The sequence below is a fragment of the Sarcophilus harrisii genome, chromosome X (assembly GCF_902635505.1).
Source record: "Sarcophilus harrisii chromosome X, mSarHar1.11, whole genome shotgun sequence".
NCBI lineage: Eukaryota > Metazoa > Chordata > Mammalia > Dasyuromorphia > Dasyuridae > Sarcophilus > Sarcophilus harrisii.
Genome location: NC_045432.1, coordinates 72607852 through 72634919, shown reverse-complemented (window position 1 = coordinate 72634919; position 27068 = coordinate 72607852). Strand labels below are relative to the sequence as shown.

Here is a 27068-nt window from a genome sequence, read left to right as displayed (position 1 = left end):
AGCTCAGCTCCTTGCAGGAACAGCTGGACTTGCTCCTGGAGAAATAAGGGCGACTTGGCTGCTAGTTCTTTGTAATCTTCACACTGGCAAGCACCATGCATGCAAACTTTGGATGCATCCTCTGGGCTGAGGATAAACCTGAAGGTGGAAATGTGATTGCATTCACAGCTCGCTGTTTCTGTTGCCTGTTGAGTTTATCTTGTTTCTGTCTTTGTATAACCCTTTTCCTTTCCTAGAAACATCTGTACTTATAAGTAGAAAATGCTGAGGCCAGGGGCTAGGGGTCAGCTTGCAGTGCAGTCCTATGATTAGCGGGCTGGCCCTGTTAGCCTGGTCACTGAGACCCACCTCTGTCACTGGCTTTGGCCTGTTACTTTTAGAACAACTCTGCTTTCTGTTGCTCTGTGGGATCATTGGAGGACTCAGTTATATAGTCCAAAGAGATCTGAGCCTGGAGGCTCTGCGGATGTTCCGCATCCATTTTAAACCTCTCCTACACAAAAGAGGGCAAGTCTGGTATGTTGTGCTAGGTGTCAGCTCAGGAAAGAGTGGAGCTGGATCTGTAGCAATTTATGCCTGCTGCCACCACCTAATGGAAAATCTATAGTTTGATATCATCGAGGCACATGAAAAACAACGAGTATATCTTGGCTTCTGTGTATCAGAAGGCCAAGAAGGAGCTGTCATCCTCCTTTTGAACCCACAGAACAAAGCCTCCTCCATCGGAGGACAATTGTGACTCTGTGATTCCCTTCCCATCCGGGTTTGTTTTAATACCGTATCTTTTGTGCTTTGTTGAAAATTTCTCGGTTAGTGCTTTTTCAAATGGTTTTGGAAATCTTAGGCCAAAAAACAGATCCTCATCCTTTAGAAAGGGCTCTCCAAAGAAGAGAAAGCATATTTCCTAATGGAAGTTTTTAAAACACAAAAACAGCAGACCTTCCAATTAGATTGGAACCTCAGTAGAAAAAGAAAAGAGCTCTTTTGATTAATTCCTTACAGACTAGGCATTTCTCAATCGGACAAGATCGGGGATTTGTTGAGCAGGGGAAGGGGAGCAGATAGAAAAGGGATTTTAAAAAGCACTTCCAGTTCTGCTGCTAACCCATCTTGAGAGGGATTGAGCCTGAATTTTAAATAAGCCTCAGAAAAAGAGAATGAGAGAGAGGAGAAGTTGTGTTTTTCAGGCTTCCCTATGTATAGGGCGGTAGGGAAGCTGGTCCTCGGACCCTGGGCATGCAGACCAGAAGCTTTTGTAGCTTGGCACGGGACCTGCCAGCACAGCTGTCGGGGACCCGGGAACTTCTCTATCCCACATTGTGGCGTTGGAGAACAGGCTTCATGGAGCTTCCCGGATGCGTGAAATACTGCTGCTTGCCATGGGAGGAAGCAGATTTTACACAGAGGCCATCCATCATTCTTGTCAAACAGGCTCACCTCCCCGAGGATGGTTCCTCATTTGCTCTGCAGCCACACTGTGCACCAGGCCCCCAGCCCTCCTTGTTAGTACAGCTCTATATTTGTCACAGGCCTTGCCTTGTCTTGGCCAGAAGCAGAAATCCCATAAAGATTAAGAAGGGGAAGAGTTGATCTGTACATAAGTGGTACATGTGTTGTCCCGTGTGTTTCTTTGTAATTTTAGATTATATACTTCTTGTAAGCAAGGTTAGATATCTTTTTAGCTCCCACACAGAGCCCAGTATTATAGAGTCAAGGTGCCAATAAGAGACAAGGCCTGAAAACTCATGAGCTGCATTTGCTTTCTGAAGGTCATGGAGAGCTCCCCAGTGAAGAATAGTCTCCAGTTTTCTGTAGTGAAGGAATTTCTATGCAGTACAGAGCTAGGTAGCTTAGCCTTTTGTTCTTTAAAATAGAACTTGAATGCTTTGGGACCTGTTTCAAATGTAAGACATGACCTGTCGCTTATTTTTGGTTACTGAGAATTGCCATCTCTTCAAAGCCAGGAAAAATCTGGAAGTCCTGACTAAATTCTTCTTCCTTGCTTTTTTGGGGGGTATGGCCACTCTGGGATCCTCTTTAGAGAGCTAAAAATTTCCCTGTGGTGATCAGAGAGTAGAAGCTCCAGGGTCTGGCACCTCTGCTACCTCTCGTGATGTCTCTTTCAATCTGTGTGCCCTCACAGCAGGTTCAGAGCAAATACTTCCTGATGCCAACTGCTGGGGATACCGAAACTCAGGCATCTTTTTTAGAGAGATCGCCATAGGGAACCTCCTTAAGGTCAAAGTGTGCTGTGACCCAGTCACTGCCTTACCAGCTTAGTGCATGCCGTGCCCTCTCAGGGTTGAATTATGGTTGGACCTAGTTTTCTTTGAGGGAAGAGCTGAAATCACTGTCTGCGAGATCTAAAACCCTTTCTTCAGGTGATGCCTTTACTGGCAGAACTGAACCCAAAGCTATTCCACTGAGAAGTGCTCACCCAAGGATACTCCCAAACAGCTTTCAAAAGAAGAATCGCAAATCAGCAACAACTGTCTCAATCAAAATCATTAACGATACATATATCAAAGTGGCAAAGATGTTCAAAGAAGGAAATAGTTGATTTTGGAAGGGCTCCTAGAAGCCAAATTCATTCCACTCTTGGTGAGGGTGTAGACTGGTTCAGCCATCCAGAAAACAGTTTTGTGTGAAAAATGCTCTTGCCTAACAGTTCCACCATTGGGCAGGTTACCCCAAGGAAGTCAGTAACAGATCTCCAAATATACCAAAATATTCAGTAGCAGGGGCAGCTAGGTGGCACAGTGGATAGAGCACCAGCCCTGAAGTCAGGAGGACCTGAGTTCAAATCTGGCCTCAGACACTTAACACTTCCTAGCTGTGTGACCCTGGGCAAGTCACTTAACCCCCATTGCCTCAGGGGAAAAAAAGAGAACTTGTAGTAACAGAAAAGCAGTTCAGAAGCTGTGCCAAGTAGGCACCCAGAGATTAGGGAGCAACCCGGCAACTGGTATAGGGGCAGAATGCTATTGCTGAGCAATTTACAGAATGTGGCAAAACTCGTGAACAGAACAACAATAATAATCCAATGAAAGAAAACCCCAAACTCTAAAAACTGACTGAATTCTGATGAATTAGAGACCATAAGCTTGTTCCCCAAGCACAGATTTTGAAACATCATTATCCTTAAAGAACCTGAAGACTACTGCTGTGCCACTGCTGTAGACACTCAGATGTGGCGGTTATGTCGGGCTTGCAGAATTGTTCCTTTGTGTCGGGGTTGGGGATGGGGAGGGGGGAAAAGAGGGGTATCTTGTGAAGTGACTTGTGTAAAAACAAAAGGCACCAATAAAGCATAAAGGAAAAACTAAAGCCAAAGCTTTGCTTTCTCTTTTCTCTTCCAGCAGCCATCTTAGCTGTGCTTCAGGTCTCTGTCAGCTTTAGAGAAAGACAGGACATTCGTTTTATAGGCCTTGAAATGGCTCACTTCTTTCTGTGAGAATAAGTGCTAGCTACTGAAATGGAAATCAGAAAAGTGGAATTTCTTTAAGACATACACAGGTAACAAAAACAAGCTGTTTACCTGCACTTGATGTTGTGTTAGATTCTCTAGGCTAATGAAACCTTGAAGATTTGCCAGTCAACGGGACAAGGAGACTAAACAGAGCATCACAGATATGCTGTATTGAGAATTGAGAAGCAGTAGGTCGCCTCTGCCTAGTGGGACTCTCATCAACAAAAGATGCAGAACCTTAGGGAGCAAAAAGCATTAGGGGGCTAAGAACTCAACTGGTCTGTTGGAAACTCAGCAATAAAAGTGCTGGAAGGCTTATACTGAGAAGGACTACGAAAATCAGAGAAGTGTTTGTGTTTTATGGCTTTGTCTCATTCCTCGGTCTCTGGGGATGCGGCTAAGGAGCTGGCACTGAGTACCTTCGGTCCAAGGATCAGTTGCCATCTGCCATTGTTTGCTGCCCCCTGAGTCTGAACTGGATAAGAACCAACTCGGTCTGTTCTTGTCCTTAGAGACAACTCTCTGCCTTGATTTCTTCATTTTTAAAAATGGGGGTGATGATAGCACCTACCTCACGGACTTGTGAGGATCAGATGAGATCATTGTACAGTGTTTGGCACGGTGCCTGGCACCCAGGAAACGCTGTATAAGACCCTCCATAACTAGGTCCATCCCATGACTCTCTTCATAGACTCCTATCTCTTTCAGCCTTCACTTCTTATAAAGCTTAGCTTCCATGTTGTGTTCCTAATTGTGTCGGATCATTAGAAATGCTTACCAACTTGTTTTTCTTAAGAAAAGTTTCTTAGTGACAGCTTTTCTATAACAGGTCCATCGTAGCCAGGATTTGCATTCCCTGGGATTTGGCACTTGGATCTCAAGCTTCAGAAAGAGGTCAAGCATGGGATGTGAAATAATGGTCCAATGAGATATTGTATATGAAGGACTTCAGGTAATTCAAAGCAAGACAGTTCAGCAAAGGGCCTCATTTGGAGTCTTCACGAGCCCTACTTCAGTCCTTACTTTGCCACTTATTATCTTGGTCAAGTCATTTAATCTCCCTGGGCCTTGGTTTCCTTATCTTCTAAATGAAGGGATCAAACTAGGTGATCTTAAAATTCCTTCCACTTCGAAGTCTATGATCTGTGATCTTTAGGAAGTCCAAGACAGTAAAATACCTTTGAAGTAGGGGGAACTCAAGACCATCTAAAATCCCAAGGCTCAGGACACTAGAAGCAATAGAGGCAACTCTCCTTTTTGAAATCCTGGGCGGTTTTACCCACAGCTCTGAACCTCAGAGGTACTAGAGAACCTTTGTCTGCAGGCATTCAACATTGCCATTAAGTGTTATGTGGGATTTATCTTCCAGTAACTTAGAATAATGAAGTCTTGGGGCCAAGACCCACCGGGAGTTAATTCTAGCCTCAGAGGCCTAAATGCTCTGTTTTTTGACCCAGATGACTACGTTTAGAAGCTGAGGCCTGCAGTCCTAAATCCTCCATTGTATTTGGTGTGATCAGCTAAGGAAGCTGCCGTTGCTGACCCCAAACTGATGCCCTGGTCAGCCATCACAAGACTCTGGAGGTTGGATGCTTCATTTAGCTGGTTCTGTGTCAAACTCCCACGTGTTCTTGTATTTCCACAGTTCAAAGTTGCTGTCCATTGTCATGAAAATTTCATCTCCTAGCTCCATCTCCCCATGTTCTCGGCCTTATCAGACTTAGCCCTAGCCCTCTACTGCCCTATACCCTCCTTGGTGTTATTCCATTGTACCTTCTGGAGCCCCCTTTTTTGTAAAAGGAAACCTGCTTCATTCTCCATCTCTCCATCTCACACTCTTTCCATTTTCTGCTGCAGATGGAAATGTGGCTCTTCTGGAAGTGTTTTTTTCTTGTTACACCATTCTACTCTCTTACCTACACCTCTTACACTCTCTCACAAAGACCAGGAGGAGGAGCAGGAAGCAGCATATTCCTTGCTCCACATCACTGTTCCCACACTCCCTTTTCCCACTGTTATTCAGGAACTCTCTCCATGATGTTTTATTCTATTCTCTTATCTGATCTAGGTCCTTAATGTGGTGTTCTGTAGACCTCTGGGACATTCTCCCTCTCCTGAGGAAGTCTCTCTCCCTCCCTATCCTTCCTCTTATACTTGTGGTCATCATCACAGAAACCTTGGTTTCTCAGTTCAAGGGTTTCCTCAAGTCTCATATCCTCCTTTAAATCACTTCCAAGGATGGTCAGATCATAGATGTCCCAATCTTCCATTCCTTGTGAAAGTAATTATACCCTTCCTACTCTGCTTCCTGTTTCTGTTAGCATAGTCTTAACCAATTTAACGATACACCGCCACCTAGCCTTTCCCTCTTATTCTTTGGTGGCTCGTGTTTTACCAGCAACCACCTCATGGTCTCCCCCCTGAGATCCCCTCATCGCCATCCTCTGTTCCTGTTGACAGAATCCTGAACTCTACTCAGGAAAACCACACGCAGTTGATTTACTTATTTGTGGGTAGGATTGGGGAGATTTTTTTTTTTTGGAGGACAGGAAGTCACTAGGAGGTAACCATGATGCGAAGAAAAAATTGCTGCGTAGCTCCACAAATTCTTCCATAATTAACTCTGTCACGGTGCCCACAATGGCTTCTCAACTCTCCTCCAGTTCCCTTATGCCACAGCTGTCTCAGCAGAGCATCTCACATGAAAATAAATGCCTCCCATAACATTGTTCATTTCTATTCTATACCTCACATTCTCTCTAACTCAGCTCTCTATGTCTGCTTTTCTTCTGTTTCTGAGGATGAATGTCCTTTTCTTTATTCTGATCCCATCGCCTTCCCAGAACTCTTGTTCTCTTCTGCCTCTTCCCTTCATCCTCTCCTCATCCATTGGCTCCTTTCCCACTGCCTATGAGATTTCCAGCCATAAAAAAACTTTTCATTCACCCCTGGCATCTCCACAACCTGCCATCCAATATCTTTCCTCCTTTTCACAACATTTGTCCAGAAGAAGTCACCTAAAACTTCTTGTCTTTGGGGTTTTTTGCCTGTCACTTTCACTTTGCCCTTTGTATCCTGGTGTCTGGCTGTATCCTCCGCCCCAAAACTACTTTCACCGAGGTTTCAGTGATCACATAGCTACCAAATCCATCAACCTTCTCTCATTCTTCATTCTACTTGACCAAGATTCTCTCCAGATTTGCTTTTGGCCAACTACCCCTTCCACCTGGATTCTCTTTTTCTCCTGTGCCTTCTGTGGCACTACTCAAAAACCGTGTCCCCTTTCTGTCTTGTCTTCTATCCACTTAGCATAATGTCTCTGAGGACCCATGTTCTCTCTGTACTGTCATTCCCCTTAGTGGCCTCATCGGCCCTATGGGTTCGGTTCCATTACTGTGGCCCCGAAGACGGCCCCCAAATCCATCTCTCCATCCCCGGCCTTGATGCAGAAAAGCGGTCCCACAGCACCAGTTCCCTGCTGGTGATCTCCAACTGAATGGCTCGTTATATAATTCAAACTCGGCATGGCCAAAATGCAATTCATTAATTTCTCCCCTAATTCTGCCCCCCCCTTTTTTTTAACCATTCTTGTCACCCAGATTCACAGCGTGTTTGTCATCCTTGACTGCCCTTTCCACTTTTCATTTGCAGTCACATTTCATGTCTTACCAGGTTTTCCACAGCATCTCTCATCAGTTCTGTTTGTTTATAGTCAACAAATAGAAGGAATTATTAGGGACCTGTGAGGTAAGTTACACTTGAATATATTCAAATTAAACATTTCTTTACGAAGGAAAGCTGTAAGAAGAAAAGGGAAAGATGTTGGAAGAAATATTTGTGATGGTTATAAGTGATAAAAACTTGACATCCAGGTATAGAGGGAACTATTAAAAATTCATAAAAGTAGTTATCCAATCTACAGTAGATAAATTGCCAAAGGATATGAATAGATGCTTTTCAAAAGAAGAAAGGTATAGTGTTAAGAATTATTGAAGAAAAAGTCATCCTTTCAATTCAAAGCAATACAAATTAAAACGACTCTGAGGATACCACTGCATACCCATCAGATGAGGTAATAGGTATAAAGCTTTTTGAAAGTCCCAAAATGCCCTATGAAGACTAGCTATTGACAAAAATAACATTAAACAACAAAAACCCATAAGAGCAAGTGGACCTAATTTTTTTTTTAATGCTGATTACAAATATAGTTTCAAGTTTTGTCTGTTAGCCATTATTGTCACAGGAATTAATTTTATATTTAAAATTTTTTTCCCCAACAAAATTGTGGTTTTTCAGCTCACTTAAAATGTAGCTACTTGAATATTCACTCATATTCACTTTCAGAAGTAGGCAGCCAGTGTGCTTGGTCTCCACCTGCTTTTCCTTTCTAGAGATTTCTAGATGGAAGCATTGCTCATGTTCCTCACCGACAGTGCTTAGTTTTCTAGGAAAGGTTCCAGATGTTAAGTTTTAAAAATGGATCTTGAGTAATATGTTATAGCTCCTGAATTTATACTTTATAGGCTTTGAGAAGATCGTTGACTTTTTGGGAGGTGATTTTCTACCTTGTAGTTTCTCCCAAAAGTATTTGGTCATTAGTTATCACCATTCAGCCCCTCCAACTTAATTTAACTTTTTCCGAATGGTCATCTTCCACCATTTCCCTTATTTGAGAACCTAAAAATATCCCTTCTTTGATTTCAGGTTCATTGATTTTTTTTTTATTATAGCTTTTTATTTACAACACATATGCATGGGTAATTTTTCAGCATTGACAATTGCAAAACCTTTTGTTCTAACTTTTCCCCTCCTTCCCCCATATGGCAGGTTGACCAATACCTGTTAAATATGTTAAAGTATAAGTTAAGTACATTATATGTATACATGTCTATACAGTTATTTTGCTGTACAAAAAGAATTGGACTCTGAAATATTGTACAATTAGCGTGTGAAGGAAATCAAAAATGCAGGCGGCCAAAAATAGAGGGATTGGGAATTCTATGTAGTGGTTCATAGTCAGCTCCCAGAGTTCCCTGGGTGTATGGAGCTGGTTCAGTTCATTACTGCTCCATTGGAACTGATTTGGTTTATCTCATTGTTGAAGAGGGCCACGTCCATCAGGATTGATCATCATATAGTATTGTTACTGAGGTTCATTGATTCTTGAAAATTTATTTTTCAGATAGAGGACATCTGCACTTTTTCCAATCCATCGTCTCCACAAAGTTTTTCATTAGATGAAGTTTTTGATGATGTGCAGCAGTAGTAAGAAAACTTTCCTCCAAATTGTTGGCTTGCCCTATGATTTTCCTTGAAATTCATTCTTTCGAGGCCAGTGTTGTTTAATGTTTTCTTTTACTGTTCTTCCTTATTTACAAATAAAGCAGTTACATTGGTTATTATGAAGATGCAGTCCAAGAAAAGAGAGTGGTTTCTTTGACATTCCCCCATATTTGCTGAGGCTGTTTCTCATACTGAATGTGTCTTGAGAAGTTTTCATGTTTCAGATATGTTCTTTTCCCTATTACTTGAGAATCCTTCCTTTGAGTCCTGATACTCAAAGTTCAGCTTGATTTTTAGCTAGGCCAAGATTATAACTCGGATCATTTAGATCTGCTCGAGTCATGAAATAAAGATCTGAGTTTGGAAAGGTTCCCTCAATTGATGGCTCGTCACCTTGCCAGACTCCTCTCTGGCCCAGTATCTGTCTGGGCTGAATTATTCATCAGGTTCATCCTTTTTTATTCAGATTCTAGGTATCTAGTGGTTAGAGTATAGGTGGTTTCTTTATTGGTTCTTAGAACTGATGACAGATTTGAATATTGCACAGTATGTTTAGACCTGGAGGTGACTCCTGATATAAGTAAAAATATCATTATTCTCTTCGGATCATCGGGACCAAAAAGGTCCAGTCAGACTTGATGTAACACAAGTGATCCAGACAAGCTGTGTTTTAACCAAAATAGCTTTCGTGTGCTTTCCTAGCTGGAGGAGCAAAGTTCACCTTGTAACCTAAGAACAATTGGAATGACTTGACAGAAAAGGGAAACTGAGAATTTAGGTAATGCATTAAATATAAAACATTTGAAAAAAAAACGACTAGTAACAATAATGATAGTTACTAAATGATAGCAGGTCCATAAATGATAGAATAGTTTACCATGTATTGAACATCTTGTGGTATGACTGAATATGTTGGAATACTCCCCTATCCCCCCACCAAGTCAATCCCATCATACACAGTATATTTAATGCACTACTTAAATTCTCAGTTGCTCCATAGGCAAGGACATCATGCAGTGGGTAGGGAAAAATCTAACGAGTGATGCCTCAGTACTCGCCTCTCTCCCTACCTTCCCCTCCATGAAGTCATAATTGATTGACGTCTCATTTTAGGTAGTTCAGAGGTAATAGGGAGCCATTGGAGTTTATTGATTGGGGGGAGGAACTTAGATGTATACTTGGGGAAGATGGCTTTGACAGCTGCATGGGATGGATCGGAGTGAGGGGATGAGCTCCTCTCCAGGTTGGAGTTGTGGTCAGAGGAGAGAAGGGGCTATATAAGAGATGTCCCGAGAGTAGAATCGACAGAACTTGGCAACCGACTGGCTAGAAAGGCTGAGGAAGTGAGCTCGGAATCGCTGGGAGGATGTTGGTTGCCCAAGGGAGTAATGGGAAAGTTAGGGGAGGGAAAGAAAATGAGTTCCATTTTGGATATGTTGAGTTTGAGATGTCTATGGGGAGGGCAGAGATGTATGTCTGGAGGTTAGGGAAGGACAAGCAGATCAGAGAGTCATTACCATGGAGATGATAATTGAATCCTGGAGCTTATGATGACCAAGTAAAATACCATAGAAGAAGAGAAAGAGGCCCGGGCAGAACCCTGGGGGACCCTTCCACTTAGTGGGTATGAAGGAGGCTGAGAAAGCAGGCAGAGCCAGGATGAGGTATTACAACAACCCAGTGAGAAGATGGTATCAAGAAGAGGAGAATGATGGGCAGCGTCGGAGGCAGAGAGGTCAAGACAGAGTCCAGAAAGGGCCGTTAGCGGGCGTGTTGGTAACTGGGGACAGTAGGTTTACTTGATTGATGTGGTCAGATTCTGCGCTGCTCAAAGTTAGGAAGAGCCTGAGAGCAGAGAGTGCAGGGGATCAAGGATGGCCGAGACATGGGCGCCTTTTTAGATAAGGAGATACTGAGACTGAGGAAGACAGTGGGCACGAAGAAGGGGACGTCTGCTGGAGAAGACAGGACAGCATGAGTCTCCTGTGCATGGATGTGCATGGAGCGGCCTTTACTACATGGCCCAGGGGACAGAGCACCGGGCTGGGATTCAGGGAGACCCAACTAGCTGTGTGGCCCTGGGCATGTCACTCGGCTGCTGTCTGCCTCAGTTTTCTCATTTATAAAGTGGGGATAACAGCACCTACCTCCAAGGAGTTTATGAGGATTAAATGAAGTAATATTTGTAAAAAGCACTCAGCGCAAAGTGTGGCACATAATAAGTACTTAGCAAACTTTTATTCCCTATCTCTTCTCCTGAGATAGGGTGGAGGAGCAGAAGGCGTCCCCATGATGCGAGTTGGGAAGAGGGAGCTCTTGGCCAGTAGCCTCAAACCTAGCGTTTTGTAGTTTTTCTACAAACCAATTTTTAAGTGTTGGGAGGCGAACTGTATGAAAGGAGGCTAAGTGAGCTTTTGGCTCAAGCTTGAGAGGGAGAGGAGTTGGGTTTGTGCGGAACGTTCCGTGAGCCCGCGGCGTGGCTTAGAGGATGCATCGGGGGCAGGGGAAGGGTAGCAGGGGCGGCTTTGGTCTCTTCTGAGGTGCTGGGCACTTAGGTCCCTCTGGGAGGAGCTGGTGTGAAAAATAACATCCTCCCAGAGAACAAAGGAAAAGAAACTTGCCCACGTGTGAGATCCCATTTGTAGGCACTTAGCACGGTACCTGGTACACAGTAGGTGGTATATAAACTAACGGCCTTATCTCAAGTTACTCTCCTTGCCCTCAGCATTTGAGGGAGCAGTCATTGTCTTCCACCTCAGTAGTGAATGCCCTCCCCACTAGCTCCACTTGCTTTTGAAGGGCAGCGTGGTATAGTGGCTTTGGACTCAAGAAGATCTGTGTTCAGCTCTCACCTTAAATGCTGATGCCCTGTGTGGGCATGACAATATCTCTGAGCCTCAGTTTCCTCAGATGGTAAGTGAAAAGGGTTGGAGCCAGTGGCCTTGACCATCTCTTCCAGCTGTAAGCTGTCATCCCTGTGCCCAAGCTGGCCGCGTTGGCATTCTCTTCTGGTGCCATGTGGGCTTTTTGGGGCAGGGGCTGTTTTGGTTTTGACGGCTCCAGCGCGGCGCCTTGCTCACAGTAGGTGGGCAGTTAATAAACTGAACACACTCAGGTAACACGCCTGTTGTAAAAAGTGCCACGTAAATCTGAGGTGTTCTAGTTTCTCCATCTTGCCGTCTGCCCGGTGGGCCTGCCCGAGGACCCTGGGCATGGGGGCCTGGCAATCCCGGCCTGCATCCTTCCAGGTGAGGATTGGGGGTGGGAGGGGACAAAGGGATGGAGACCGAGGCCTCCGGCCATAACCTGGAGCCTCCCTTCTCCAGAAAAAAAGACGGATGTGTCATATGCTTATGTTAAATCTGCATTTCTCCATCACCATCGGAAGGCTGGGTGATTGACAGAGTGATAAATCAAGCCCTGATTCGGAGCCTTTGCTGGTTTCTGAGCTGTAAAAGTTCCCCTTGAAATTTTGACAGTTGCCCTCGGGGACCACTTGGAGCTGGCTCCTGCCCTTCCCTGACCTCACGGGTAGGCCGCGGCTTTGGCCAAAGATGGCTGACTTTCCTTCTCATTCCCTGGCCTGGGCAGACCTGTGAAAGCTCTAGGCCACATCTGGGCTATCAATCAGCGAACACACCTACTGTGTGCAACGCGTAGGGATACCTAAGCAAAAGGGGCAGTCCTTCTCGGGGAGATTGTCTTCCAGGAGGGGAGACTGCATACGTAGGCAGCCATATGGGTAAGCTCTAGTTCCCAAATCTACTGCGTTGTATAAGTACTTATCTGGGTACACAGGTGCCGATGGGAGTCTGGGCAGCTGTGTGTAGACGGAATAAAATTGGGGTGAACACAGGGTGGAGGAGGGCCCGAGCGGCCGGGGTCTGGGAAGACTTCATGGAGAAGGGACCACTCGAGCCGGGCCCTGAAGGGAGGGGGTGAGTTGTTTGTGAAGAAAACCAGCTGCTGGGACAGCTCGGTGGCTCAGTGGAGAGAGCACCGGCCCTAAAGTCAGGAGGACCCGAGTTCAAATCTGGTCTTGGACACTAAATACTTCCTAGCTGTGGGACCCTGGGCAAGTCACTTAAACCCAACTGCTTCAACAAAAACAAAAAGAAAGAAAACCAGCTGCTGCTACCTTAGGACTCAGAGGATCATGAGCAGATGGGGCTACTCTCTGGGCCCTGGTCCATGGACTTGTGTATGTTTTTTGAACATTGTACAAATCTTTCACTTTAGTTTCCTTCTCTCTTATGCATTTGAAAAATCCACTTCCCAGAAGGTGGCCCTGGCACCAAGGCCAGGTGGAGAACTCTGGGCCAACGGGAGATCCCGAGCTGAGCTGAGAGCTACGGGGTCCTTACCAGACCCTGGTTTCTTCCTCCAAATAACCAGCAGCAAATTAAGGCTGTAACTGTGGTGGGCCCAAAGCTGTGTCCTAGGGGGCTGAAGTGAAGGGGGGCATACTTAAGGGGAGGGGCCGAATTGAGCAAACATTTTTTGAAATGGGAAATGTCCAGATGGCCCGCCCCCCACCCAGTGGCAGCATGAGCGAGATTCCCTCCCCCTTCCCTGTGACCATGGTTATCCCCTGTGACACCCCCTTGTGACCATGGTTATCCTGGAACCGGCCTCCCGGCTCTCCCCATAAAGGCCTTATGTCTTGAACCCGGTGCCGTCTTCCACCCCTCAAATGTCTAAGGCTTGAGGGCAAGCTGGAAGCCACAGAAATAAGAAATAAACAATATTTAATTTAATTAGTAAATTAATTTAGCAAACAGATAATGAAATAAGTAAATAGATAAATAAGTAAATAAAATGCATAAACAAACATAAAATTTAGGGAAAAAATAAATAAAAAATTGGCAGTTATTTGGGAGCCGGGAGACCAGAGAGGAGGCCATTATTAGTGAGAGGCAGAAGAAAATCTAGACCTCAAGCTGCACTTTGGTTTTGCCCATGTCCCGGTGCCAGTGCCTGGGACTCTGTGAGCCACATGCTCGGGGGAGGAACCTTGGAAGAACCTATGGGTGCCCCTCTGCCCCCTGGGAAAGGACTCGGTGGGAACGAGGCCGTAGGCGAAAAGGAGAGTCGTGAAGAAAAGCCGAAGCGTACAAATACAAATTTATTCTTTCTAAAGCAGAATTAGAAGAGGAAACAGCACCACGGTGAGTGGTAACCAAAGGAAGCCAATTTGCCCCCCGCCCCAAGTCTTCAAGAACACCCCCTCCCCTCCCCCTGCCTCGGCCCTCGGCCTCCTGGTAACTGGAGCTGGGGATGGGAGGACCCAGGTACTCCCTGGGGAAGAAAGGAGTGAAGGTGTCCCCTTCTCGCAGGGTGCCAAAGAAGGAAGGCTCCTTGAGCCCGGTCAGGCCCCCATGTACCCTTTTTAAGACCTGCCAGGTCTTCGGCCCCCCTTCTTCATCTGAACCTTGGGCTCCCGGCCCAAAGAGCTCTGGAGCTGGGCCCGGGCCGTTCTGAACACTCACTTCATGAAAGGTGCTGGCTCCACCTGTTGTACGCGTGGCCAGAGGCCACCCCGGCCTCCGGGCCCCGCCCTGTGCCCACTGGGGGGAAGGAGGATTGCGATTCCTACTCCCGGCCCGAGTCGGGTGGGAACGGAGGTGGGCGAGGCTGGTCCAGCTCCCGGCGCGGTGGACGCGCTTCTCCGCTGCTCATCCCCAAACCCATCATGGCAAACACTCGGTCAGTCCTCAGTCACCGCCGGCACCATTCGCCTGCCACTCCGGCCAAGTCAGGCCACCCGTGGCCCCTAGAGCTAGCTATGCGAAGCCTACAACGAGAAGCCCTTCTGTAGGCTGCTAGCGACACCCCCCCCCCCCAGCACTCACACACATTACAAGAAATTCGACAGTGTCGAACCCAGTACACAATAGATGCTCTGACGACATACGGCACGTTCAAGGATTCCCAGGGCTCGTTTCTCCCATAACGGCGACACACCGCTCGGGTCACAGGGATGACCACGGGCCTGAGCCCCCATTGGGGAAGGAGCCGGGCTGCTTCCCCGCCACCTCCCGCTGCACCTGCTAACCAAGTCCCCGTGCATCCCTGCCGGCCTGGCCCACTCCCTCTCGGAGGCAGGTGGCTGAGCTCTTGGGCCTGGGGGATCCTTCCAGGGTGTTCCTGGTTTAAAAAAATACTCTGGGACATCCACCCGGGGGAGCAGAGCCGTCCTGACAAGGAGCAAGCACTTTCCTGTTTCCATCTACCAGCTCCTCCTCGGGCCCCTGGGAAGACCCTTAGGTCTTCCTGGTGTGATCTCCCTGGCACCTTTCTATTGTTCTCATCCCTTTTGTGGCCAGGGCGGAGGTTCCCCAACCTTGGGGTATGAGCTTGGGTCAGGAAGCCCAAGGCCCGGCCATCCAGCCCCGAGAGCTCTGACAGCGGAACCGGCTCGGTCGCCATCTTGACTGCCGCAGGTGCAGACAGTCTCTTCCTCTTCTACCCACTGACCTGTCTGATGGCCGCCCAAAGGCGAAGTTGGCCTCTGCTTCCTTTAGGAGGTCAAGTGAGACCTCATGAAGAGAAGAAGGGGCTGAAGAATCAACTATGTGGCCTTGCCTAGGACCCGGGGGGTGGGGGTGGGGTGGGGAGTGAGATGGGGAAAGCCAGAAATGGAGACTGTGGTCTCCTTTCTGGTACACTAGGGGATCTGGGACAGGACAGAACTTTGATTTGGTCTCCCCTAGGCCCCAGGGGTGACAGAGGGACTCCAGTGACAGGCCCGGGAGCCCGGGTCCCAGAGTGGCCTGCGCCACCCCCGGAGGAAGTTCTGAGGGAGCAGCTGAGGATGTGGGCATCCGGGCACTTCCCCCACACGGCCGAGGGCCAGGCCTGACAAAGAGCGAGGCAGAACGTGAAGACTTCACGAGGTATTAGGATTTAATGTGCGAATACTGATGGCACGGGGCAGCCAGAGATGGATCTAGGTGGAGTGCAGAGAGAGCTAGACAGCCAGACTGGATTCTAGGGCCCTGTTCTAGAGCTCCTTCCAGTATAAGGCTGCTGAAGTTGGCTCTGGTTTGGGCCAGAGGCCCCGAGCCTCCTGCCTGCTCGGGCCCCCTTCTGGGCCCGGGGCCTGCGCCGTGCCCATGGAGGTTAGTTCAGCTGGCAAGACTTCGCTATCCAGCATTAGAATGAGAGAATCAAAGGAGGGTTGCAAAGGGAAAGCCCTTGGGGCTCCTCTGGAGGCTCTGGGAGAGCCCTTGGAGCCCTGGCGCCACAAGCTGCACCTCTGCTGGGCTCTGGCATCTGGATGGCTGCCCGCGTCGCCCTGGGAGGAGGGAGAGGAGGAGCCCCGGGCAGGCACTGGGCCCAGTCACGGCCCTGGGAACATCACTATGGTGGCCCCAGGGCCGCTTCCTCCTCCCAAAGCCCTTAGAGGCCAGACTGGCACAATGCCCGCTCCCAGGGGGCAGCGGGGACAAAGCCCCTTTGGAGACCTGGCCTGATATGCCACCCCTGACCCCGAAGGAGGCATGACCAGACAGATCTCCAGGACCCAGGGGACCCGCAGAGGAAAGCAAGCGGCCCGGTTGCCCGGGGCATTGCTGGCCGATCGCCCCAGAGGCCGAGGCCTTGAAGAAATAGGAGGGGGGAGGGAACCTCCACTGGAGTGGCTTCCATTTTTTCCAAACGAGGCCCAAATGTTAGGTGGTGTTAGGAGCCAGGAAAAATCAAGGCTGCTTTCCAAAGGCGGAAGGAGCCCCCTGTCCTTGAGGGCACTCTGACGCTCGTCTCCTGGGAGTGCCACCCGTGGGGCACCGAGGGTTAGTGGGACAAGTAAGACTAGTCTGAAAGGCTGCCCAGTGAAGGGAGGCCGAGTTAGGGGGCGGGAGGGGTGGAGCATGGGGAGGAAGGGGGTCCAGGCAGCAGACTATCTGTGGGAAAGGGGCACCAGCCTCCCAGGAGGGGCTGGGCTCGTACCCACGTGGTCCCAGGGCTGGGCCAGAGGGCAAGGATACCTGGGCGGGTGCCAGGTAGGGGATGGAACGGGACCGCTCACATCCCTAAACTGGCTATCTGTCCCCAACCCAACGTATCCTGGGATATGGTGGCAGTGCCGATGGGAAGTGGACTGCTGGTTTGAGGGTTGGAAGGTCCCTTTGCCGGCCCCCCCTCTTTCCATCCCCCCAAAATCTGGCTGCTCTTACCTCAAGACCCTGCTGCTGCCTGAAACATACTAACCCAGGGGGGGGGGGAACGGGAGAGGGAGGAGGGCTGGTGGTGACAGGAAGGGCCCAGTTGGGGCAGGGACGGGGATGTGGCCAAGACCGGGATCCAGGGTGGGGGATGGACGCCGGGACACCTCAGGAAGCCAGCAGAGTGTTGGTGGGCACATCTGGGCTCCGGACGTTTGGAAAGGCGTGGCGGAGCTTCTCCATGATGTCCTCCAAGCACAGGCTGACGTCCTGGCTTTTCTGTCCCACATCATCTGGGGTAGAGAGGGAAAGCAGAGAAAGGGGCCTTTCAGCCAGCGCACTCCGCGGCTCCTGGGAAAGGCTTCCGGGCCCAGCCCGGCTGGGCTGGAGCCCAGGGGCAAGGCCGAGGCCCGGGAGGAAGGGGAAGCTCACCCGCGGCCTCGGTGTCTGGGGTGGTGTGCTCCTTCTCGTGGGGGTGACTGCTCTCCGACTGCTGTGGGGAAGAGGCCAGGGAGGAGCCTGCAGAGCCATTGCCTTCTGATTCAGGGGGTGGCTACAAAGAGGAAGGAAAAAGTGACCCTCCAGTGGGCATCCAAGGACCCCTGAGGGCTCGGGCAGGGGCACCGGCACTAGCAGGCAGTTCCTCCCCTCCTTTTTTTTAATATCTTGGAGGAAAACCCTAGGATCTCCCCTGGATCATGTCCTGACGTGAATGTCATGACCACACTCCGAGCAGCACTTGCGAAGCGGCCAGGCCGGACGCCGGGTGCAACGCCAGAGACAGAAATGGCCCCTGCCCTCAAGGAGCTTGCACTCTGTGGCATTATTCTGAACCAGATCCTTTTGGGCCTTGTTTCCAGAAAAAGATCCCCTGTTCCCCGCCTCCCCCACCGCCTCCTTGCCAGCCAGTTCCCAGGGAAGCCCAAAAGCTGTCAAGTCCTGTGGGATAGAGTTCGGAAGACATAGGGATGAGTGAAGCCTTGAAGAAGTCCTAGCTTAGAAAGTCCCATGGGGAACATTAGGAGGCGCAGTCGGGTCACAGGGGGCCCGTTTGGACCGAGGCCTGGAGGCCATCGCTTGGGAAGGTTCTCGGCCACTAGGCCGGGCCCGGGGCTGCCCGGGCACCCTCACCTGCAGCAGCAGCTCCCGCAGACGCAGCAGCTGGGACTCCAGCTGCCTGTTGTGGTCCTCCAGAATCTGCATGCGCGTCTCCAAGCGGCTCTTGTGCTGCCGAAGGAGCCTGGCTTCGGCCAAGAGTTCCTCGTTGCGGGGGTCCTGGGCTGCCTCGGGGGGACCCTCAGCGGCCTCTTCGTGCTGCCACTTCAGGCGACGCAGCTCCCCCTGAAGGATCCTGCCAGACACACGGAGCCTGAGGTCTGGGGCCCAAGTGGTATCCGGGTCCTGGGCCAGCTGCCTGGCCGGGCCGGTATGGCTGCCATGAAGAGGAGCCCCTTCGAGGCACAGGACCCCCCCGCTTTTTGACCGGCCATATAGGCACATCTGGAAGTCCCGGCCTTCCCCCAGCCTCAGTGGGCTGAGAGCCAGCACTTAACAGGACAGATGCCCGCCCACCTTGCCACTGCTACTTTTGGCCCAGCCCGCTGGCAAAGTGAGGAGCTGGCTAGAGGGGGATCTTAGCCCTTCCTTTTACCCCCTTGCATCTTGCATGAGCCTGAACCCCAGTGCTTGGTTAGCAGAGAAAAGCAGACTCCTGGTGGCAGGGCTGGCCGGGTGCACCTTGTCTGTGAGTCACAGTGGAGGGCCCGCTTTGGGCCCACTCCCATCCCTGCCCCCCGCCCCTGCTCCCATTCCAACAATCTGCGTGTCGGTGCACACGGCTCGATCCTCATCTTCCCGGCTCTCTGCATGGCGCCCGTACGGACACCCTGGCCTGAAGGCCCAGTATCCAGGGGCGGCAGCGGAGGCCTCACCGTTGCTCCTCAGGCCGCGTCCGGGCCCTCTCGTCAGCCCGTCCCACCCCCGGGCACACACCCACCGGTTCTCATCCTCCAAGTGAGCCAGGATCTTCTCCAATTCCCCCTTGTCATCGGCGGCCGCGGCGTCCTGGGCTTGTTGCCCAAAAGTGGGCTCCCGGTCAGTGATGGGGCTCGAGTGCCTCAGCAGATACTGATCTTCATCTCTGCCAGGGGGCGGGGGACAGGGGAGAGGAGAGAGCATCATCTACTAGGCAGGCAAAACCCTGGCAGGGGGCTCCTGGCTTTCAGCTCTCCCAAGGGGCTCATGGGAACCATTACCGTAGTCGCCTAGAGAGAGAGAAGGGCCGCATATCCAGGCTTTGCCGGGAGAAGGCTGGGGTGGCTGTGGGGATCTGGGGGCAAGCAAGTGCTCTTGGGACGCCCGAGTCCTCCTTGCGGTTTACTGGCTGGTCCCGACCATGACACCTCCCTTTCCCGGGCCTGAACTTCCCCTCTGGCAGGTAGCTGTAATACTCTTGTTTCAGTCCAAGGCAGACCTGGGATGGCTCCGCCTCACGGGCCCCCGGGGAAGGAGGGCGACCTTGCCGCAGAGGGGTGTCTGACACCCCCCTAGACTGGCAGGCGGGACGCTGCCATCTTGGGGAGATGTTTTCTAAGGTCAGCGAGTTCCCTTCCATTGCCTGAGGACGCTCACTCCCTTCTCCGGAAATGGACCCCAGGCCTGGGGCAGGAGGTCACCGGGACTGAAGGCCAAAAGTGGGGGGAAAGGGGGAATAACAGGAGAGGCCCCCGAACTCGGCTCTGGGGGGGGGGGGCTGCCACAGTAATGACGCTCACTTTCCTCACCTGACCTCATGTTTCTAAGTGGGGGGGCCTTCGCACCCCTCCCGCCCAAATTCCCTGGGCCTAGGCTGGCCTCTCCTAATTGAAAGCGGGAAGTCCCTGGGAGATGCCGGGGGGGGGGGGGCCCACGGGGACTCACATGCTGTCGTCAGGGGACAGGCTATCGTTAAAGAAGGAGCAGTTCTGGCTTTCCATCTCGGCGAGCCTGGGGACAAAGGAGTGGAAACGGAAGGGAGTCACACAAGGGGGCACATGGCCCCCTGAAGGAACCGGGAGTCTCCCGGGATTCCCCGCTCCCTCGACCACTTGGGTTCATTCCGGACAAGGCTCTCCCAGGGCACGGGCCTATGCGAGGCCTCATCTGGCCGGATCACCTTCCCCGGTTTCCTCATGGATTCCCCTCTCCCGGCCTCCCCCCGCCTCGGCTGGTGGAGCCCGCTCTGGTACCTGCTGGCAAAGTGTTCGATGCGGGAATGCGTATCGGAGTGTGGCAACATCGGAGAGGAGGCCAGCCTGAGGGAGGGCAGCCAGGGGTCAACATCCGGATTCCTCTCGCTTTCTCCCGGCCCCCTGCCCCCAAACCGCTTCCTTTTCCGCAGCTGGGCCACGGTCTCTGGACCCTCCCCAGACACTCCCCAGTTCAGCACAATGGGGTCCGTGTGTCCCTGGGGGCCGGGGAGGTCATCTGGCCTCACGTCCAGCGTTTGCCAGGGCTCAGGGAGTGGGTACTCACGGCTCGGTGTAGTCCGCCTCCAGCACAGACTGCACGGGCAGGTATCCTCTCTGAGGGTGTTTGCTGAAATACTGCTTGGACCGGAACTTGTTCTTCAGTGTTGTAGCAAAATCCCTCACGTTCTCACTGGAAGTAGTCTGTGGAGAGACAGAAGCGAAGGTTCACCTACCGCCGTCACCACCGCTGGGGTCTCGGGCCAGCCGGTAAGGGATTGAGGGCTCCTGGAGAGCATCCAGGAGCCTGGGGCCATACACATATGAGTGCCTCAGGCCACATTTCCCAAAACTCCCATATATCTTGGAAAGCCCCAGTCTCGGACCCATGTACGCCGGCCAAGTGATCGTTCAAATTTAGGTGCTCACTGCCAAGGCTCTGTGCCGGGGTGAGCGACAGGAGGGGGAGGCTAAGACAGGAAGGTCTGAAGAGGTGACTCTCCCCAAAAGGAGCATGGGAGTTCAGGATAGGAAACTGCTATGCCATGATGCTGACGATACTCTTAGCAGAGGGTGTGAATTTACTGCTTTGGGAGACAGAGACCAATCCCATAGGCGAGAGAGGGCCTAGCGGTGACCTCGGTGACTTCAACCACGGGCCCCGGTAAGCTCCACCAAGAGCTCCTGAAAGATCTCTTAGATGATGAGATGACTGAGCTCATGATCACGGGAGAGGAGAGAGAGAAAGAGAAAAATAGAAGAGAGAGAGAACAGAGACAGAAAGAGAAGAGAGAGCAGGAAGAGACAAAGAGCCAGAGAAATAGAAGAGAGAGAACAGAGACAGAAATAGAGAGAGGAAGAAGGAAAAGAGAGAGGAAGAGAGACAGAGAGAAATAGGAGAGAGAATAGAGACAGAAATAGAAGTGAGAGGAGGAAGGGAGAGAAAAAATAGAAATAGAGGAGGAAGGAAGAGAAAGAAGAGAATGAGAGAAATAGAAAGACAGAGAAATGGACAGAAATAGAGGAGGGAGGAATAGAGAAATAGAGACAGAAACAAGAGAGAAATAGAGAGGAGGAAGAGCAGAGAATGAGAGTAATAGACAAATGGAGAGAGAGGAGGGAGGAAGAGAAACAGAAGAGAAAGAAATACAGAGACAGACAAATGGAAAAACAGAGAGAAATAGAAGAGAGAGACAGGCAGAAATAGAGAAGAGAGAAAAACAGACAAATAGAGAAGGGAGGAGGAGGGGTCTGCTGGTGGACCCTGGGTTTGGGGGCGAGGGGTGATCCTTTCTCAAGTAAGGGCTGCTGGGCCTGCCTGCTTTCAACTGTCCTTTCAACTCAGAAATTCTGTGCTTTAGAGAAGCCACTGAAGAAAAAAGTGTGAAGGAACTTGTTGAAAAAGACCAAGGGTGTGTGTGTGTGTGTGTGTGTGTGTGTGTGTACACGTGCATGTGCCGTGTGTGCCGTGTGCATATGTGTCTGTGCTGTGTGAGTGTATGCGCACTTGCACATGTGTGCGTGAGCATGAGTCAGATTGTCTGCCCAGAACAGAGAGCAGCTCATTGAAATTCTGCAGCCGGGGCCTGGAGGTGGTGCCAAGTTTGGGGCACGAAGAGGTTCAGCCTGAAACCCAAGGGGCCCCGGAGCCCACACAGCCAGCACAGCTATCAGAGGAACCCGGGGTCAAATGGGGCAAGCCTGAAAGGGACTGAGCGGCGTGGACCCGGATGTGGTCGGCACCAAAGCCTTCCTCCAACTGCAGTTAAATACCCCTGAGACCCCCTCAGGAAGTCAACCGGTGTGAGCTGACCCATTGCTCTGCCCCTCTCCACTTTGACAGCTCTGAAAACTGCAGGAACCCAAAGCCAGCCCCCCGCGCCCAGTGACGCCTCAGCTCCTGACCGAGTCCAGGCTTGCCATGGTATGCCCAGTGATGCCCTCAGACCCCGTGGCCAGTCTCGGCCGACTGGGGAAAAGAGTCAGAGGGGAAGAGCTGGGCTCCCGCTGTGCCTTTTGGGGCTACACTGTGCCCTTGTGATGGCAGAGTCGGCTCCCCAGCAGCGGCAGGGCCTCCCTCCTTACCGGCGTATAATACTCCATGATGGGGTAGTGCAGCTTGTTCCCTTTGCTGGCCCTGCCCGTCAGGAAGCAGGTCTGGCAGATGTCCACGTTGAACTGCTTAAGGCTCCGGTACCTTGGGGAAATGAGGGCAACAAGAAGGGTTGGATGGAGCCAGGCCTGCCCCGTTGAGAGAGGGGCTGGCAGAAGTACACCGAGACCCATCCAGCCCACTTCCTGAAGGCTTCCACTCGATTCACTGCGGACCGGCCGAATGCCTACTCTGTGCCAGCCGCCTGACTGGGTGGCGGGGATGCAGATAAACGTGTACGTGTCCACCCTCAGGAAGTCTGGGGCCCATCTTGCCAAACCAAAGGCTGCGTGGAGCAGAGGCCCATCTCGAGGTGTGCCGGGCCAAGTGAGGGCTCGACAGGGCCTTCGGCCTCTGGCCCATCTGCCCCACGACGAAGGGGCCCAAAGTGACCCATTCTGGTGAGACTTTTCCCTCTTGTCAAGGGAGCAGGTGAGCTGTCTGTGTGACTGGCCCCACGCTGGCTCAGCATGGTGCCTGGCACATGCCACACATTCGGTATGCGCCACTTTAATTGAATGGAGTCAGTGAGTCCCTATTTCCTAAGGCTGATGGGCCTTTGCTGATTTTAGCCTGACACCCAGCCAGCTCTCAGGGCAAACCCTGATGGTTACACTGTGTCCCCTGGTACCCTGCCGGGCTTCTGTGGCACAGCTGACGGCCTTGGGAGCGCCTGGCACCTGCTCCAACATTTGGTGTGGGGAGATGGCGTGCCAACCAGGGCACCCGTCACATCCTGGGCCCAGGTGCCATCTCTGTCTGGCTCTGGACTAGGCCCCGGGAGGTCCGGCTTCCAATTCTGCCTCACTCACTGGCTATCTGATTCAGGACAAATCATAACCTCTGTGCCTTGGTTTCCTCATGTGAATGTAGGGGAGCTATCCCCTGCCAGCCCTACTGTGAAGAGAGGGGGTGGTCCCCTACCTGAAGCCTTTGATGGGGCACTGCCTACACACGGAGCACTTGGTCTGGTGCTTCACCTGCTCCGCGATGGTCACGCGGTGCAACACAGCCAGCCACACCATGGACTGTGGCTCCAGGTTGACCCACTCCAGAAACTGGGCAGCTTCAATGACCGGCTTCCCGGTGCTCTGGGGAAAGACCACAGGAAGAGCCGAGGCCTGAGGTGGGCCAGAGCGGGCTTGGGGAGCCTTCCTGGTAAATGGCTTCCTCTGGAAGCTCCCAGACTGCTGACCTGGCTCTGGCCAGGCTGAGCCCCTTCCCTGACTCTCTGGCAGAACTAGAAGGACCCCCAGGAACCACGTAGACGTTCCTGCATTAATAAACTGGGAAAATATTTTTACAGTCAAAGGTTCTGATAAAGGCCTCATTTCCAAAATATATAGAGAATTAACTCTAATTTATAAAAAATCAAGCCATTCTCCAATTGAAAAATGGTCAAAGGATATGAACAGACAATTCTCAGATGAAGAAATTGAAACTATTTCTAGTCATATGAAAAGATGCTCCAAGTCATTATTAATCAGAGAAATGCAAATTAAGACAACTCTAAGATACCACTACACACCTGTCAGGTTGGCTAAGATGACAGGAAAAAATAATGATGATTGTTGGAGGGGATGTGGGAAAACTGGGACATTGATGCATTGTTGGTGGAGTTGTGAACGAATCCAACCATTTTGGAGAGTAGTTTGGAACTATGCTCAAAAAGTTATCAAACTGTGCATACCCTTTGATCCAGCAGTGTTACTACTGGGATTATATCCCAAAGAGATTATAAAGAAGGGAAAGGGACCTGTATGTGCACGAATGTTTGTGGCAGCCCTTTTTGTAGTGGCTAGAAACTGGAAACTGAATGGATGTCCATCAGTTGGAGAATGGCTGAATAAATTGTGGTATATGAAAATTATGGAATATTACTGTTCTGTAAGAAATGACCAACAGGATGATTTCAGAAAGGCCTGGAGAGACTTACACGAACTGATGCTGAGTGAAATGAGCAGGACCAGGAGATCATTATATACTTCAACAACAATACTATATGATGACCAGTTCTGATGGACCAGGCCATCCTCAGCAACGAGATCAACCAAATCATTTCTAATGGAGCAGTAATGAACTGAACTAGCTATACCCAGAAAAAGAACTCTGGGAGATGACTAAAAACCATTACATTGAATTCCCAATCCCTATATTTATGCACACCTGCATTTTTGATTTCCTTCACAAGCTAATTGTACAATATTTCAGAGTCTGATTCTTTTTGTACAGCAAAATAACGTTTTGGTCATGTATACTTATTGTGTATCTAATTTATATTTTAATATATTTAACATCTACTGGTCATCCTGCCATCTAGGGGAGGGGGTGGGGGTAAGAGGTAAAAAATTGGAACAAGAGGTTTGGCAATTGTTAATGCTGTAAAGTTACCCATGTATATATCCTGTAAATTAAAGGCTATTAAATAAAAAAATAAAATTAAATTTAAAAAAAAAAAAAAAAAAAAAAAAAGACGTTCCTGCATTGGGCGCCGCCGCCCCACCCGTAGCAGGTCCCCCGCCCGCTCCATACTCACAAAGCGGAAGCAGCTGCGGACACTGGGTTCCACGTTGCTTCCCCCGAAGGCGGCCACTTCCCCCAGCTGGCGGGGCACCTGGATGGCCTCGTGCAGCAGAACACCCAGGTGGCGCTGGTCACACTGACTGCCCGCGGTGGCCACCTGGCTGAAGAGGTCTGCAGCACAGCCGCCGAGGGGGACACAGGCACACGTTTAGCCCAAGACCCCGGGAGGGCTCGGACCCCCTGAAAGCTGGGCCCTGACTTCATGGGGCACAAAAGGAGCCTAAGGTCTACTTTGGAAAACAGATGGATTCAGTCGGGGGTAGTGTGCTGAGAGGAGACACCTCAGGGAGAGGCCTCGGAGCCTGGGATCCCACGTGATGGCAGGCTGAGGCCAAAGGTAAAAATGGGGAGCCCACAGTTACTGGCGGGCCGCTGCCGGGGAATGGAGCTGGCCAAGGCTGGCCTTGGCTCACGGGGAACTAAGCTCAGTTGTTTCTCCCTGCTGCAGTTGAAATGCTACAGCCACCCTCTCCATTTTGGCACCCTGGCACAAAACCCTGTTCAACTTGGCCTAGTTATAACCAGGAGCACTGAGAGCACATTGTCCCTGAGTGACAGGGGCAGAGTCAGACCGGAGAGAGATGGCCAGAGAAAGGTCGAAAGAGAGACTTGGGGGCGGGGGGAGAGGGTGCCAGCGGCCAGCCACTCAGACACATTGCCTTAGGAAGCTCGAGGGAGAGCCGAGCGGTCCGGCCCCTCTGTCTGGGAAGCTCTCGCCCAACACCCGAATACTCCCTGTGTGTCTAAGCACAGCTTCCAATTGTGGCTTCGGCCCTCTGGTGAGCATATTCGCAAGCATGGTTCCCAGAACCCCTCTCATCCCTCCTCTCAACTTCCTGATTTCTTTGGAAGGTGCCATCCTCCCAGTCACCCCAGTGAGAAATCTCAGGCAGCCCAGCCTCTGCCCTCTGCCCCTTCCACGAGGTGTTCATTGCCACGGGTCCAACCCTGGCAATGTCTCGCCCTTTCCTTCTTTTCCTTTCTACTGCAGCTACCCCAGGTCAGGCTCTCGGCCTATCCCACTCAACCAGTAAAGGAAGAGAAAGGCAGATGGCTGCTGCTCAATTCCAAGGTACTGGGCTCACCGGCTGCTTCCCACATCATCAGCCCTGTAGCGGCCGGCACAGGAAGAGCTAAAATCCTCCCTCCTCCATCCTCCATGTCTGCTTCAATCTGGCTCAAGCCCACCTGGCCTTGGGAAGCCAGCTGAGTTGGGGGACAAGGCCACTGGGGCAGACCCCCAGAAGCACCTCAAGTGCACCCTTCTGGGGTGACCAATCTGCGTAGGTCCAGGCAGCCTCGCAAGAGAGCTGCCAAACCTCCTCCACCCTCCGTGGCTGCCTGGAGCCTGCCATAGCCCTTCCCAGCTTTCAGGACCAAACTCACACTGAAATTTCTCTTTCACTTCTGTTCCACACAAGCAGGCAATGCCGGTCTTAAAAGACAGGGCTCGCATCTTTCCACTGCGCCCACTAAGAGACAAAAGGGAAAGAGATCGGGTGCTGGAGTGGGCGGCAGGTGCCCACGAGGCCCCGGGCCAGTCTGGCTCCACTTCAGTGGGAGCCGGCGGCCTCCCCAGCCCCCACTTCCCCCCGGGTCCGCAGGGTGGTCCCAGCCTACCTATCGAACACATTGAGGAGCCAGTTGAGGCTCATGTCCACACAGAGCGGCACATTCACCAAGATGCCCCTCTCCTCCTCCAGCCGCTCGTACAGGGCTGTCAGGCAGTGGATGACCTCGACCACATCCATCACGTGCTCACTGGGCTGCAGATCATGCTCGTTGAAGATCTCCAGAGCCGTGTTCAGGGTTACCAAGTCCACTGTGGGAAGGTGGAGCCAACATGGGATCCCCAGGCAAGGAGAACAAGAAACCACCCAAGCACAAGCACGGCGGGTCAACGCGAGCCTCGCCCCCTTCCCATATGCCACGTCTGGACCCACATCATTCTAGTGCTGCTACTTCTGCTC

General features: G+C 51.2%; 2 protein-coding genes across 9 annotated transcripts in view; one reads left to right on the top strand and one right to left on the bottom strand.

Annotated features, from left to right (window-relative positions):
- TAF7L (TATA-box binding protein associated factor 7 like) overlaps positions 1-8875 on the top strand; it is a 29390-nt gene extending 20515 nt beyond the window's left edge. For 3 of the 5 annotated variants that reach the window (XM_012553477.3, XM_012553479.3, XM_012553476.3), the window contains one exon: positions 3-8250. In XM_012553477.3, the coding sequence (XP_012408931.1) occupies positions 3-47 (45 nt within the window). In that variant the 3' untranslated portion in view covers positions 48-8250. Of the gene's footprint in view, positions 1-2; positions 8251-8651 lie in introns of those variants that run through there. The other 2 variants (XM_012553473.2, XM_012553478.3) reach the window with 2 other exon arrangements.
- A 5697-nt stretch (positions 8876-14572) lies between these two features.
- DRP2 (dystrophin related protein 2) overlaps positions 14573-27068 on the bottom strand; it is a 38239-nt gene continuing 25743 nt past the window's right edge. For 2 of the 4 annotated variants that reach the window (XM_031944999.1, XM_031944997.1), the window contains 13 exons: positions 26719-26920; positions 26485-26570; positions 25052-25209; positions 23440-23606; positions 22449-22560; positions 20431-20567; positions 20145-20210; positions 19837-19902; positions 19173-19181; positions 18914-19057; positions 18049-18268; positions 17350-17470; positions 14573-17210 (listed from right to left, as the gene is read on the bottom strand). In XM_031944999.1, coding sequence (XP_031800859.1) covers positions 17086-17210; positions 17350-17470; positions 18049-18268; positions 18914-19057; positions 19173-19181; positions 19837-19902; positions 20145-20210; positions 20431-20567; positions 22449-22560; positions 23440-23606; positions 25052-25209; positions 26485-26570; positions 26719-26920 — 1613 coding nt within the window. In that variant the 3' untranslated portion in view covers positions 14573-17085. The remainder of the gene's footprint in view (positions 17211-17349; positions 17471-18048; positions 18269-18913; positions 19058-19172; positions 19182-19836; positions 19903-20144; positions 20211-20430; positions 20568-22448; positions 22561-23439; positions 23607-25051; positions 25210-26484; positions 26571-26718; positions 26921-27068) is intronic. The other 2 variants (XM_031945000.1, XM_031944998.1) reach the window with 1 other exon arrangement.